This window comes from Rutidosis leptorrhynchoides, chromosome 2 (genome assembly GCF_046630445.1).
Source record: "Rutidosis leptorrhynchoides isolate AG116_Rl617_1_P2 chromosome 2, CSIRO_AGI_Rlap_v1, whole genome shotgun sequence".
NCBI classification, from domain to species: domain Eukaryota; kingdom Viridiplantae; phylum Streptophyta; class Magnoliopsida; order Asterales; family Asteraceae; genus Rutidosis; species Rutidosis leptorrhynchoides.
Genome location: NC_092334.1, coordinates 484,062,868 through 484,075,570, shown reverse-complemented (window position 1 = coordinate 484,075,570; position 12,703 = coordinate 484,062,868). Strand labels below are relative to the sequence as shown.

Sequence of the window (12,703 nt, the reverse complement as noted above, 5' to 3'; positions counted from 1 at the left end):
TATAAAAGGGGGTTTTTATCGTTTAATGATCGGTTTGTCAATTTTAAAACTTTAGTCGCAGTTAAAACCTAATGTAAAAATATTAAATATAGATACAACTTAATTTAAAGCATAAAGTAAATGACAATAATTAAAGTGCGATAAATTAAAGTGCGATAAAATGACGATAAATGAAATTGCGATAATTAAAAAGTACGATAATTAAAAGTGCGATAAATAAAATGACAGTAAATAAAAGTGCGATGAAATATGAAATAAAGGAATTATGCTTATTTAAACTTCCGTAATCATGATGTTCGACGTGTTGATTTTAGTTTATTACCATGGGTTAATTGTCCTTTGTCCTGGAATGTTCGATATGTCTATACGGTTTTGTCCATAATAGTCCATCAGTCATAAATATAAAGTGCGAGGATCTTCGTCAAATTATCCTTATACCCGAAGTCAAATATTCTAACTAATTGGGGATTCGAACTGTAACAAGGTCTTAATACTTTGTTTAATGAATACACCAGGTTATCGACTGCGTGTAATCCAAGGTTTTACTACTTTGTTAACAATTACACCAATTACCCTTGAATGTAATCCACCCCTATTTTAATGAGTCCATTAACTATTAATCCATCCCGTGTCCGGTAAAATGAACGATAATTCGTATTTATAGATATCCCACCCACCGTACCCGATTAAGCGTATGTGGTTATAAATAGATACGTCAAATTGTAATCTTTATATTAAATTAACGAGGTATCGTTTAGTTAATATAAAGCCCATTAATAGCCCATAGTCTAATTTCCACAAGTGTCGTTCTTTTATCCAAACCTCAATTATGGTCCAAAGCCCAATAACCCCTCTTTAATTTTTTAGCCCAACATCACGATTACTTCGATTTAAATAAGCATAATAATAACTTAGCTACGAGACATTAATTTAAAAAGGTTGAACATAACTTACAATGATTAATAATAGCGTAGCTTTACACGGACAGAATTTCGACTTACACACTTACAATATTCGCTAACATACCCTTATTATTATTAATCTTAAATTAAAATTAAAATTATAAATTATATATATATATATATATATATATATATATATATATATATATATATATATATATATATATATATATATATATATATATATATATATATATATATATATATATATATATATATATATATATATATATATATCGTAAGAGATAGAGAGGATAGAAAAAGATGTTTTATTTTCGGCCAAAACACGCGAACTTTATAGGACCTGAGCTGATACAGTGCACCATACGATCGCATGGTTTTTGGTCTTCCTAGCCATGCGATCGTATGGCCTTCTTTTACAGCTCACATACTTTTGTTTTTTAGTTGCCGACGGTTTTAATAAATAAATATAATATATATATAATTTTAAGAATTATTTATATATTTTATTATATCTATGTGCATAGTTGACTTATAATTTTTAGTCCGTTGCGTCATGCGTTGAGAGTTGACACTGGTCCCGGTTCCAGATTTTCGAACGTCCTTTTGTACTATTTAATATCTTGTACTTTGCGTTTCGCGGCTCGTACTCTTGTAACTTTTAGATGTTTCTCATCAATAATTTGAACGACTTTGATTGTACTTTGTACTTTTGAGCTTTTTGGTCGTTTGCGTCTCCAATTCGTTGAATCTGTCTTTTGTCTTCACCTTTTATTATTTAAACGAATATCACTTGTAAATAGAACAATTGCAACTAAAAGCTTGTCTTTCTTGAGGGATAATGCTATAAAATATATGTTCATTTTTAGCATTATCATTGGTGTTGGGAGTTTGTTTCCTGTTGTTACTGCACGCCAGCAGTCCAGTAGGGCTGCTTTGCAGCGTGCTAATCGTTTACAAAATTCTGTTGTGAGTAACTCATTGAATGATCATTCGGTTGGGAATATTGATATTGGTAGTCGTTGTTGTTCGAGTTTTGGTGTTGAAAGAGTATTTGTAGGAACTACTGATGTTAGATCTGTGGAAGATACGATTACTCATAGTCAGGAATGCCAGAAGGGTGATATGTATATGAATTTTCGTAAGCTTTTAACTTACCTTTTTTGAGTATAAGTTTTTGTAGTTACCTTTTTTTGAGTGTTTGAGGTGTTTTTGTTTTGTTATACTATTTCAGGTGTCACTAAATATTACCAAGACTTAGGCGATTGTGATCGTGTTTGTGAATATTGTAATGCGTTATTTTGGTTTGACGAACGTATTAAAGTCTATTCTGCTAGGCGTCATTTACGTTATCACAAGTGTTGTATGGATGGTCGAGTTGTGTTGCCTATAGATAGACATGTTCCGTTGGAATTCAAACGTTTATTAGAGTCTGCACATTTTATGGATAATATTCGTGCTTATAATCAGATGTTCAGTATGACGTCTTATGGAGCGAAAATAGATGATAGTGTCAACAGTCGTCGTGGTCCTTACGTCTTTAAGATATCAGGACAAGTGTATCATTGGATGGGTTCTTTATATCCTTTAGAAGATAGCATGCCTAGGTATTTGCAGCTATATATTTAAGATACTGAGAATGAGGTGCAAAATAGGATGTCTCATTTTGGTGGTCAGGAGGATAGTAGTTTAGATGTTACGGTTGTCAGAAAGTTAATCGCTATATTGGATACACATAATCAGGTAGTCAAATTATTTAGAACTGCAACGGATAGATATGTTGAGGCAGATGTTCCTGATTTCTAGATTAAGCTTTTTAGTGTTACAGGTAGTAGGCAATATGAATTACCTACTTCTGATGCAGTAGGGGCAATTGTGTATGGGGAAAATGTTAGAAGTGAAAGAGATTATGATGTGATTGTTGAGCTACGTAGTGGGACTCCTCAAAGGATTAATAAGTTGCATCAATTATACATGTCATTACAGTTCCCATTGCTTTTTATGTATGGTCAGATGAGTTATCATCCCGGTTTGGATTTACGAGAGACCGGTCGGTCGATTAGAGGTCGTAGCAAGCAGATGACTATGAATATGTATTACAGTTATCAAATTCGTGACAGAGCTGGTACTGATAATTTGCTGACAAGGTCGGGTAGGTTATTCCAACAATATATAGTTACAGCTTATTGCAGTATTGAGTTACAAAGGATAGACTATAAAAGGAACAATCAAAATAACATAAGAAATGAGTATTTGTGTGGCTTACACGATGCCATTAATAGAGGTGACTAAATGGGTTCCGATGTGGGTAGTCATGTTATTCTACTAGCTTCCTTCACTGGAAGTCTAAGATATATGTATAGTCACTACCTTGACGCTTTAGCGATTTATAGAGTTCATGGAAATCCAAAGTTTTTTATTACATTTACATGTAACTTGAAATGGCCAGAGATACGTCGATATCTAGCTGCATTTTCTCATTTGACTACTGCTGATCGAGCCGATATTGTGACGCGTATATTTGAGCTTAAAGTTAATAAATTTGTAAACTACTTGAAGCAGGAGTGGCCATTCGGTCGTGTAGTTGCAGGTATTTCATATTTTGTGTTCCTCCACAACTTTTAAAATGTTCTATGTTATTTCAGTTACACATATATACAGGTTTGTAATCCGGTTTCGTTTTTTTAAAATGCAGTTTTATATACTATTGAGTTTCAGAAACGTGGAACACCTCACTGTCACACCTTATTGTGGACTGAAACTCTTACACTTAGCTTATGTAATATTGATGATTATATATTGGCTGAATTACCTGACCCAACGGTCGACCCTCTTTGTTACAAAGTAGTTTCAGAATTCATGATACACGGTCCGTGTGGAGCTATCAACGTATCAGCTACATGTATGGACCGTTTTGTTTGTACGAAAAAGTTTACAAAGTCGTTGAATATGAATACCTATTTTGATAAAAATGGATATGCTCAGTATCGAAGAAGAAATACTGGTGTGACGACTAAGAAATGTGGTGTCGATTTAGATAACAGTTATGTGGTCCCCTATAATAGTAATCTTTGTCTTATATTTCATGCTCACATAAACGTTAAATATTGTGGGTGGACGATGCTGATTAAGTATTTGTTTAAGTATATATCGAAGGGAACTGATAGGATAGTGATGCGTGTTTCGCGTGATATTGGTCAACGGCAGGCAGAAACAGAAAATCAGCCAAGGAGGGTGGATGAAATCTAGAATTTCGTTGATGGTCGATTTATTTGTCCTTACGAGGCCTGTTGGAGAATGTACGGGTTTTCTATACATCATAGAGAACCAGCGGTACAACTTTTAGCTGTTCACTTAGAGCACCAGCAACTCTTACGTTTTCGTTCACAACAACGGTTGGAATATATAGTAAACAACACATATTCTAAGAAAACTACATTGACTGAATGGTTGGAGTATAATAGAAGATATTCAGAAGGTCATCATTTAACCTATCTTGACTTTCCAAAGGAGTTTGTTTGGTCAGATAAGGATAGATGTTGGACTCGCAGGCGGAATCTGAATAAGCCGTTAGTAGGAAGGCTAACATACATGCATCCAACTACCGGTGAAGTTTTTTATTTAAGAATGTTGTTATGTCACCAAAGGGGTTGTAAGGCGTTTGAAGAAATAAGAGTTGTAGGCGGAACACAACATTCAAATTATCGTTCGGCCTGTGAAGGTCTTGGTTTGTTGGGGAACGACAGGGAATGGACAGCAGCACTACAGGAAGCAAGTGCATCTGCTACAAGTGCACAACTCCGATCATTGTTTGTTCACATGCTTATGTTTTGTGAAGTTACGAGCCCACTCCGATTATGGAATGAAAATTGGGAGCTTATGGCTGATGATATTCCTTTGAGGGCTGCAGTTTCTTTATATATCGACAATTTACATGTCAATGATACGGAATTAAGACAGTATGTCTTATGTGAGATCGAAGTGATATTAAATAGTTATAACAAATCTATAACAGATTTCGGTTTGCCTCCGCTGTCAGAAAATCTATTGCGCAAACTGAACAACAAACTAATAATGGAGGAATGCAATTATGATCGTCAGGCGCTGCGAACTGAATTCGAAGGGATGATTTGGAAAATGAACGAAAAACAGAAATTCATTTACGATCTAATAGTTAATGCATCAGTTCAAAAGAAACTAGAATTAATTTTCGTATATGGTTTCGGGGGCACAGGCAAGACATTTCTATGGAGATGAATTATTACATACTTAAGATTTAAAGGGAAAATTGTCCTAGCATTTGCTTCTTCTGGTATCGCATCGTTGTTACTACCTGCTGGCAGAACCGCGCAATCGAGGTTCAAATTACCTATTGATTTAACCGATGAAACGGTTTGCAACATTAAAAAGAATACTCATCTAGGTAATTTACTTAAGGAAACAGAATTGATCGTATGGGATGAGGCTCCGATGAATGACAAAAAATGTTTTGAATCACTTGATAGAACTTTAAGAGACATACTTGATTGTGATTCTTTACCATTTGGAGGTAAATCAATCATACTCGGAGGAGACTTCAGGCAAACTATGCCAGTTAAAAAAAGGGTTTGAAACCGGAAATCGTCAGTTTATCGATTGTTTGCTCCTACTTATAGTCTTACTTTAAAGTTATAGAACTAACGAAAAACATGAGGTTGCAACATGAAAGCACATCAACAAGTTCAAGAGACAGCATCGAACGGTTTTCTAAGTGGTTACTTGATGTAGGAAATGGAAACATAGGAGAACCGGATATAGAAGATCCATTCAACTCCTCATGGATAAACATACCTGAGGAGTACCGAATAAAAGACGACGAAAATGGGATTCAAAGTTTGATATCTTTTATATACAACCCTGAAATGCTCATAAATCCTACCGCCTTAGAACTACAATCAGCAGCAATCGTTTTTCTGAAAAATGACGATGCTGACATGATTAATAATGTCATTGTGAGCACAATTCAGAAATCGAACAAAACATACTACAGCAACGATGAGGCAAAACCCTACGGGAATGACCGTGGAGAGTCTGAAGTTCTGTACCCAAACGAGTACCTAAATACACTGAACTTTCCAGGTGTCCATCCACATGAGTTACAATTGAAACTTGGCATTCCCGTTATCTTGCTCAGAAATCTCAATCTCAGTGGTGGACTATGTAATGGAACTCGAATGATTGTCACATAGTTATTTAACACATCAGTACAATGTGAAATCATTACAGGTTCTACGGTTGGTGAAAAAGTATATATTCCTAGGATATGCTTAATCTACAAAGATTCATCACTACCATTCATCCTAAGAAGAAAGCAGATATCGTTGAAGATATCGTTTGCAATGACGATCAACAAAAGTCAAGGACAATCGTTGAAAAAAATTGGAATACATCTACCAAAACCAGTTTTTGGCCACGGTCAACTCTATGTTGCTCTATCAAGGGTAACAACCCCAAATGGTTTAAAAATTTTAATAAAACAATATGAAAACCATGATCCAAATACGACTAAAAACATAGTCTACAAATACTTCTTACAATTAATAACTAATAGCCAGGTTATTTATGATAACGTACTACGAACATAATATTGCGTGCGCTACTAACAGTTATACTATTTTTACTTATTTTAGAATGGCGCAACCGAGAGCAATCACTGACTTGAAGCCAGGAGACGGACACAAAGAACTTGAAGCAAAAGTTTATCTTACATGGGTATCGCAGCACTACATAACGAAAGAATATGTCCACCTTAACTGTATCCTCTTAGATCATTATGTAAGAACTACCACTCTTCATACCAATAACATTTAAAATGGTTCCCTACCTTCATAACTTGTTTAAATACATGAGTAGGGAAATGCAATTCAAGCCTATATGGACATTCGAGAACAACGCTATTTCGCACCAATCATAACAGTAGGAGCTGCTTACACAATCAAAAGATTTCGCTGTGAAGTAACAAAGAATTGGCAAAAGAAAATAAACAACTCAACAATTCTATTCTTTGGCCTAGGAACAACTTTTCAACCAATAACACCAGATAACTTCCCCAGCCACTATTTCGAATTCAACACGTACGAATACATAAAGGAACGCATTCAGAAATAACCATTCAGCACATGTATACACATCTAGAAACATTTTGTTAAACAATAGTTATTTCATGTAATTTAACACTATCCGATTTACGAAGTATTTTTTATTTATTTACTCAACTGTAATACTAATTCTTCTATTGTTTGATCTTCCCTTCTGTTTACCTGTGTCATTTATATTGGGTTCCTCATTTGCTTCTTCAACAAATAATGCTTCCTTCCTGTTACCGATTTACTAAGGTGTGTTTCTTCGCTTTCTTCATCTTTAATTAGTCAGCTGTAATGCTTTTCGTGACCGATTTTCTTAATTCTGTACATTTAGAAGTTCGGCATTTTGTTAACGTAAGCGTTCTATAAAATGTAATTGTTAAATTTATGTTTGGTTTTCTAAAATTACATTTATAAGAAAACTTCACTTTTTAAGACTGTTGGTTTTTGATCATATATTTCATAAATATTGCAGACTACATAGCGTGCATTCAAAGTATAAGCGACGCTGCCCCAGCAGGACACTCCACAAAAATAAAGAGAACCATCAACCTTATCGACCTCAAGTAAATACCAATACAAGAACAACATCCTACAGTTACACATAAATTATAAAAACTATTCTAACTACTAACATAAATATTTTGCAGCAACAACAGAATCGAGCTAGGACTATGGGGTGACCAAGCAACTGAGTTCGACATGGAAACGTACCAACTGTTGGAGAAACCAGTCGTGCTAGCAGCCAATAACTGTTGGGCAAAAATTTACGCAGGTAACAACTAAAATATACGAATATATACCGCATAAATTAATCCATAAAAAAACAAATTACAAAACAATTATACTTTCTCAGGGAAGCCGGAAATGAACGGATCAAAAACAACATGCTATTACATGAACCCAGACACCGAAGAGTTTCACCGTACAATCAATGAGTAACAACTAAATTCTATTAACCATTATTGAACAATGCTATCAAACGTTTACATAATACATACTTATATCAATGCTAATAACAGCTACAGACTTCGTTATGCTGAGCAGTCATTTCTTATAATCAACCCAACGAAATGAACTGATGTTGAGCTCGAAAAAAGAAGGAACCGTTACCCAGTGGAAGTACTCAAAAGACACAATCCCCAGAGTTACAAGGCACGTCGAAAAAAAAGTTCATGGTATTGATTCTCTAACTATTTTAGTTAATTACATATTCTATTATAAATGCTAATCGTTTCAATAGTTCCTATGATTCTGATGTATTTGTTGTTTAATGTTGGTCCGATTGACTCTACGTTTATGTGCATATGATTCATATTCTACATTTGGGTCCAATATTGAAATTTAGAACTGCAAACTTTGAGAAAACATTTATGAGGACATTGAGTCTTAATATTTCATTCTGAGATGTCTAGATATATTAGTATCTCATCTTCAAGTTATCATTCTTAACCGTCACATGATGATGTTCTATTATTTGACCATGTTGGACTTGCATACTTTTAATCATCCCTTGTTAAGATTACATCGTATTCTAATAAGAGCGCTTCAAATGTTAAAAAAAAGTTCTATTGTACTCTGTTATTAAAAGTGTTCTGATATATAATTGTTTTTTTTTTTACATTTAGTGCTTATTTGTTCTTAGAGCTGGAATTAGTTTTGGGTATGCAGTTCTATGTCCTTAGGGAAAACACTTTAGTATCTTGATCTGAGTTTATGTCATCTTTTGTCATTATTCTGCTATATCATGATGTTTTGTGAATAAGTGTAGAGCTAAAATTGTTTCGTAAACAATAAAAACTAACAAAAAATTACACAACAGTATACAGACTTCACAGCCCCAGGAACAATCATCGAAGTGAAAACCACAAGAAAAAAGAAACTGGTACTACTGGATGTGCAATGAATGCACCAAAAAGGTTGCGCGCGTTGGAAACAAAATGGAATGCAGCACCCATGAAGAACAACCAAACTACAGAGCGAGGTAACACAACTATCTCAAAACTAAAATACAAATATAATAATTTTATTTTAAGCTTCAAAAGTTCTATCCTATTTTCTTTTAAATCACCTAAAACTATTCTTTCATCCAACATCCCACAGCTTCTGCATCAAAGTGAAAATAGCCTATGCAACAACAACTGCAGACTTCTCAATCTTTTCTCCTTTGGCAGACACAATGGTTAACTAAGATTGCTTCTAATTAACAACCACCATGGGACAAGATAACCAAAACAAAGTACCAGCAATTGTCTAAAACCTAATCGGAGCAACACACATATTCCAATTTCGTTACAACCAACAACCAACATCACACGAACCAAAATTCATAATCGGCCAAATATACAACATCGAAGAGGCCGAAGAAAACCCACCAATCCAAGAACGGACAGAAACTATCCACCAAACAGACCAACATCCTGATCAAACACCACAAATTGCAGAAGACATCATACAAACAAACCAGCCACAAGGCAATCCACTTACCCTTCAATAACCAGCTCTGATTTATACACTCATAAAAAAACTAACAAATTATCTTTGTCATGCAGAAACAACACCACCAAACACACCACAAGTAGCAGATGCAACCAATGAAGGCACAACAACTACCACAACAGGAAAAGAAACAACACAAGACTCCAATCAAAAAACAGCCAAAAGAATCCTTTTTAACGAAGAAGGTAACTAACAAAACATATACAAACCTTTGCTATACACAAAACACATACTCATACATGTATTGAAACAGGAAGCCCCAACATGCCAGAAGCCCGCAAACAAAAAAAGTAACATCCTGATGCAAATAAAAGCAGTGACATCTTTTGCTAATCCTAATGTAATAACTATGTGTAGGCAACTATGTATGTATCATCTTTTGTATATGTGTAGGCAACTGTGTATGTATCATCTTTTGTAGCACAGGCTATAATCTTTTGTATAACCTCCAAACAGTTTGTAAGAAACTATATATAATCTTTTGTACTATGTAGAAAACAATTATGCAAGAAACAATAGCAAAATATTCAGCAAAAACTGAAGCAGCAACGCGCTTCTGGACCTCCCACTAGTTTAGACTATTATACGTTGTCTAAAACGGCATTTATCATACTACATGTCTAAATGGTAGATTTTGCGCCAGGTAATAAAAATATGAGTGGAGAATAATAGTGGACTCTTTGATTATTGGTTAGTAGAAAATTTAATTTGTGTTAGTGTAATTAATTATTAATTACTTCGGGTCAGCGGGGCCTTCAAGCATCCGAAATACGTCGGGCTTGTAAATGAGATAGCCCTCCTAAATGACGACTCTTTCAGAAAAACGAAGTTCTTCAAGTTCTTTAGAATTGAGAACTTATAATCGTCATTAAAAATGTTTCTACAGTTTAATAATCATCATTAAAAAATTAACAGTAACCATAAGCTAACAACATTTTCTGCATATTACTTGTTCTTAACAAAATCAAATAGGGAATAAGCTAACAAAATTTTTATATCACAAATTAATGAAGTTGTTATTAACGGATATATGCTATTAAGAAGGTTTATTAAAAAAGAACTTTTGTAACTATAATCTTTATGGTTGTTATTAAAATAAAAATTAAAGCATGCATTATTTTGTTGTATATTTGAAATAATTACACATTCTCTTAAATTAACTAACAAAAAGTATCACTGTTTTTTTGTAGAATTTAGTTTATTAAAGATAAACTTAAGGATTGCTATTAGATTTGTTATGAAAAACTGTAAAGAGAAAGGAATTATATATAACACAACATTTTTATAGTTTTCAAGTTTTGATAAATTAAACACAATTTTTTTTCCCACGGGATAAAAGCATTTATAATTTCTTTTATAGACAATAAATATATGCTAATTGTTTAATGATTTATCAATAAAAACTATATCATGCACAAATCACTTTTCATTTTGAAAATGAATATTTTACGAATAATGCTAGTAATATTATTTTTTTTTACAGCAAAAAGGATATACAGAGTAATATATTTTAATGATAATGTTAGGATTGTAGTGAGTAATGATATTTTCAATAATGTACGGATATATAATGCATTGGGTATGTGTAGTGTACATACACGTTAAACATACATACATGTGAGTGAATTTGTTAAAAGTGTTATTGGAAATATCAATTGTAGTTTATAATAGCAATGTAAATTAGTATTTCATTCGTTCCATTTCAAGTGACTATATATATATATTTTAAGTCGTCTCATTAGGTGTTTAGTATTTGTTTTAACCAATTAAAAGAAGTTTATTCGAGAGAGATAATATTTTATGTGTGAAACATAAAGTTACTGGTAATCTCTATAACATGTACACTTTTAAAGTGTCATGAGAAAGGCAGAAAGTTTTCTTTGTTCGGGTTATCCGGAAGAGCGAGTAATCTGACTTATACTATGATGTACGCAACCTATCTCTGGTCACCACTAAATATTCATCCTAGATATAATTCGAAAATGAGAGCTCTTGCAAGGAAGTTATGACCCAACAAGTGGGAGACCATATCAAAGACTTAATTTTGATAGATCTAGTAACTTTTTATATAATTTCTCAAATTACTTTTTCATAGTATCTCTCCTTGCACTAGTTATCATACATATAAAGCTATTTTGTTAAAAGGTGATGGTATATTCATTTGTTTTTATGATAAATCAACTTATATTATGCATTGATTACTTGTGTTGTACGACAGGTACAACATAAATTTAAGTGAATGTATATATTGTTGGAAACTGCTTGAATGACAATTGATGATGAAATAATTGTAAAGTTATTACTTAATGTAAACTTTTATTAGTAGTAACTTATGTAATGTTTCATATTACATAACTTATGAAATTAAGTCATAGTTTATTGCAATTAAAATCTAGTTGGTTGTCATTAAACATTAACTTTTCACATTCCCTCCTGTATGGTAACTCTATATAATAGATATGATTTTCTATTATCAAGAGTATGAAAAATGATGAACTTTAGGCTCAAAAGTTAAACACACATATAGAAAGATTAGTTATCATAAGCCTATTAATCTTGTTCTAATTCAAAGACAAGGTTGGTTAAGTGAGAAACAAGATGTTTGGGTTAGCTTATGAATGACTAGTTAGCAATATTTTTGGGCAAGTGTTTCAAGTTCGGCAGTACTACTGCTTCGGCCGTTGTACCCTGGAAAACAGACGACGTGTAGACGGCGGAACTGTTTTGAGGGAACCGTGTTAAACACGGGCCTCAGCTTCTCTTGGTGAGATGATTCATATATCATTTTGTGTATCCTTTGACTACACCATTTTCAAGGTATGTGAATTTCATTATATTTGAATTTTTATTTTCATGAATATATATATATATATATATATATATATATATATATATATATATATATATATATATATATATATATATATATATATTGGGTACTATTTCCTACAAACTTAAAACAGTTCTAAAAGTACCCAAATGAATTTTCAAGGAATCTTGTAAAGGTTTTTGGATTATACGAAACTTTCAAAATGGTTTAATACGTTTGAAAGATCTTATACTTGCATCGGATGTAATATGTGTACTACATATAAGTCTTCCTACTAGGAAATCTTTTTTTTTTTGTCCTTTTTGAAAATGGATTAACCGAAACAACTA

The 12,703-nt window shown here is 33.1% G+C and overlaps 3 protein-coding genes across 3 annotated transcripts in view; all 3 read left to right on the top strand.

Moving 5' to 3' along the window:
* LOC139889442 (uncharacterized) overlaps positions 1-4,172 on the top strand; it is a 34,436-nt gene extending 30,264 nt beyond the window's left edge. Inside the window, exons 4-9 of the mRNA XM_071872396.1 lie at positions 1,793-2,064; positions 2,158-2,530; positions 2,579-2,666; positions 2,730-3,207; positions 3,373-3,513; positions 3,619-4,172. Of these exons, the coding sequence (XP_071728497.1) occupies positions 1,793-2,064; positions 2,158-2,530; positions 2,579-2,666; positions 2,730-3,207; positions 3,373-3,513; positions 3,619-4,172 (1,906 nt within the window). The remainder of the gene's footprint in view (positions 1-1,792; positions 2,065-2,157; positions 2,531-2,578; positions 2,667-2,729; positions 3,208-3,372; positions 3,514-3,618) is intronic.
* Positions 4,173-4,220: 48 nt separating this feature from the next.
* Positions 4,221-5,534, top strand: LOC139889440 (uncharacterized). Its single transcript, XM_071872395.1, has 2 exons — positions 4,221-5,157; positions 5,206-5,534. Exons 1-2 carry the CDS (start codon positions 4,221-4,223, stop codon positions 5,532-5,534), a joined length of 1,266 nt encoding a protein of 421 aa, XP_071728496.1.
* A 77-nt stretch (positions 5,535-5,611) lies between these two features.
* LOC139889439 (uncharacterized) lies at positions 5,612-6,151 on the top strand. The gene has a single exon (XM_071872394.1). The coding sequence runs from the start codon at positions 5,612-5,614 to the stop codon at positions 6,149-6,151; it is 540 nt and encodes a 179-aa protein (XP_071728495.1).
* Positions 6,152-12,703: the final 6,552 nt, after the last annotated feature.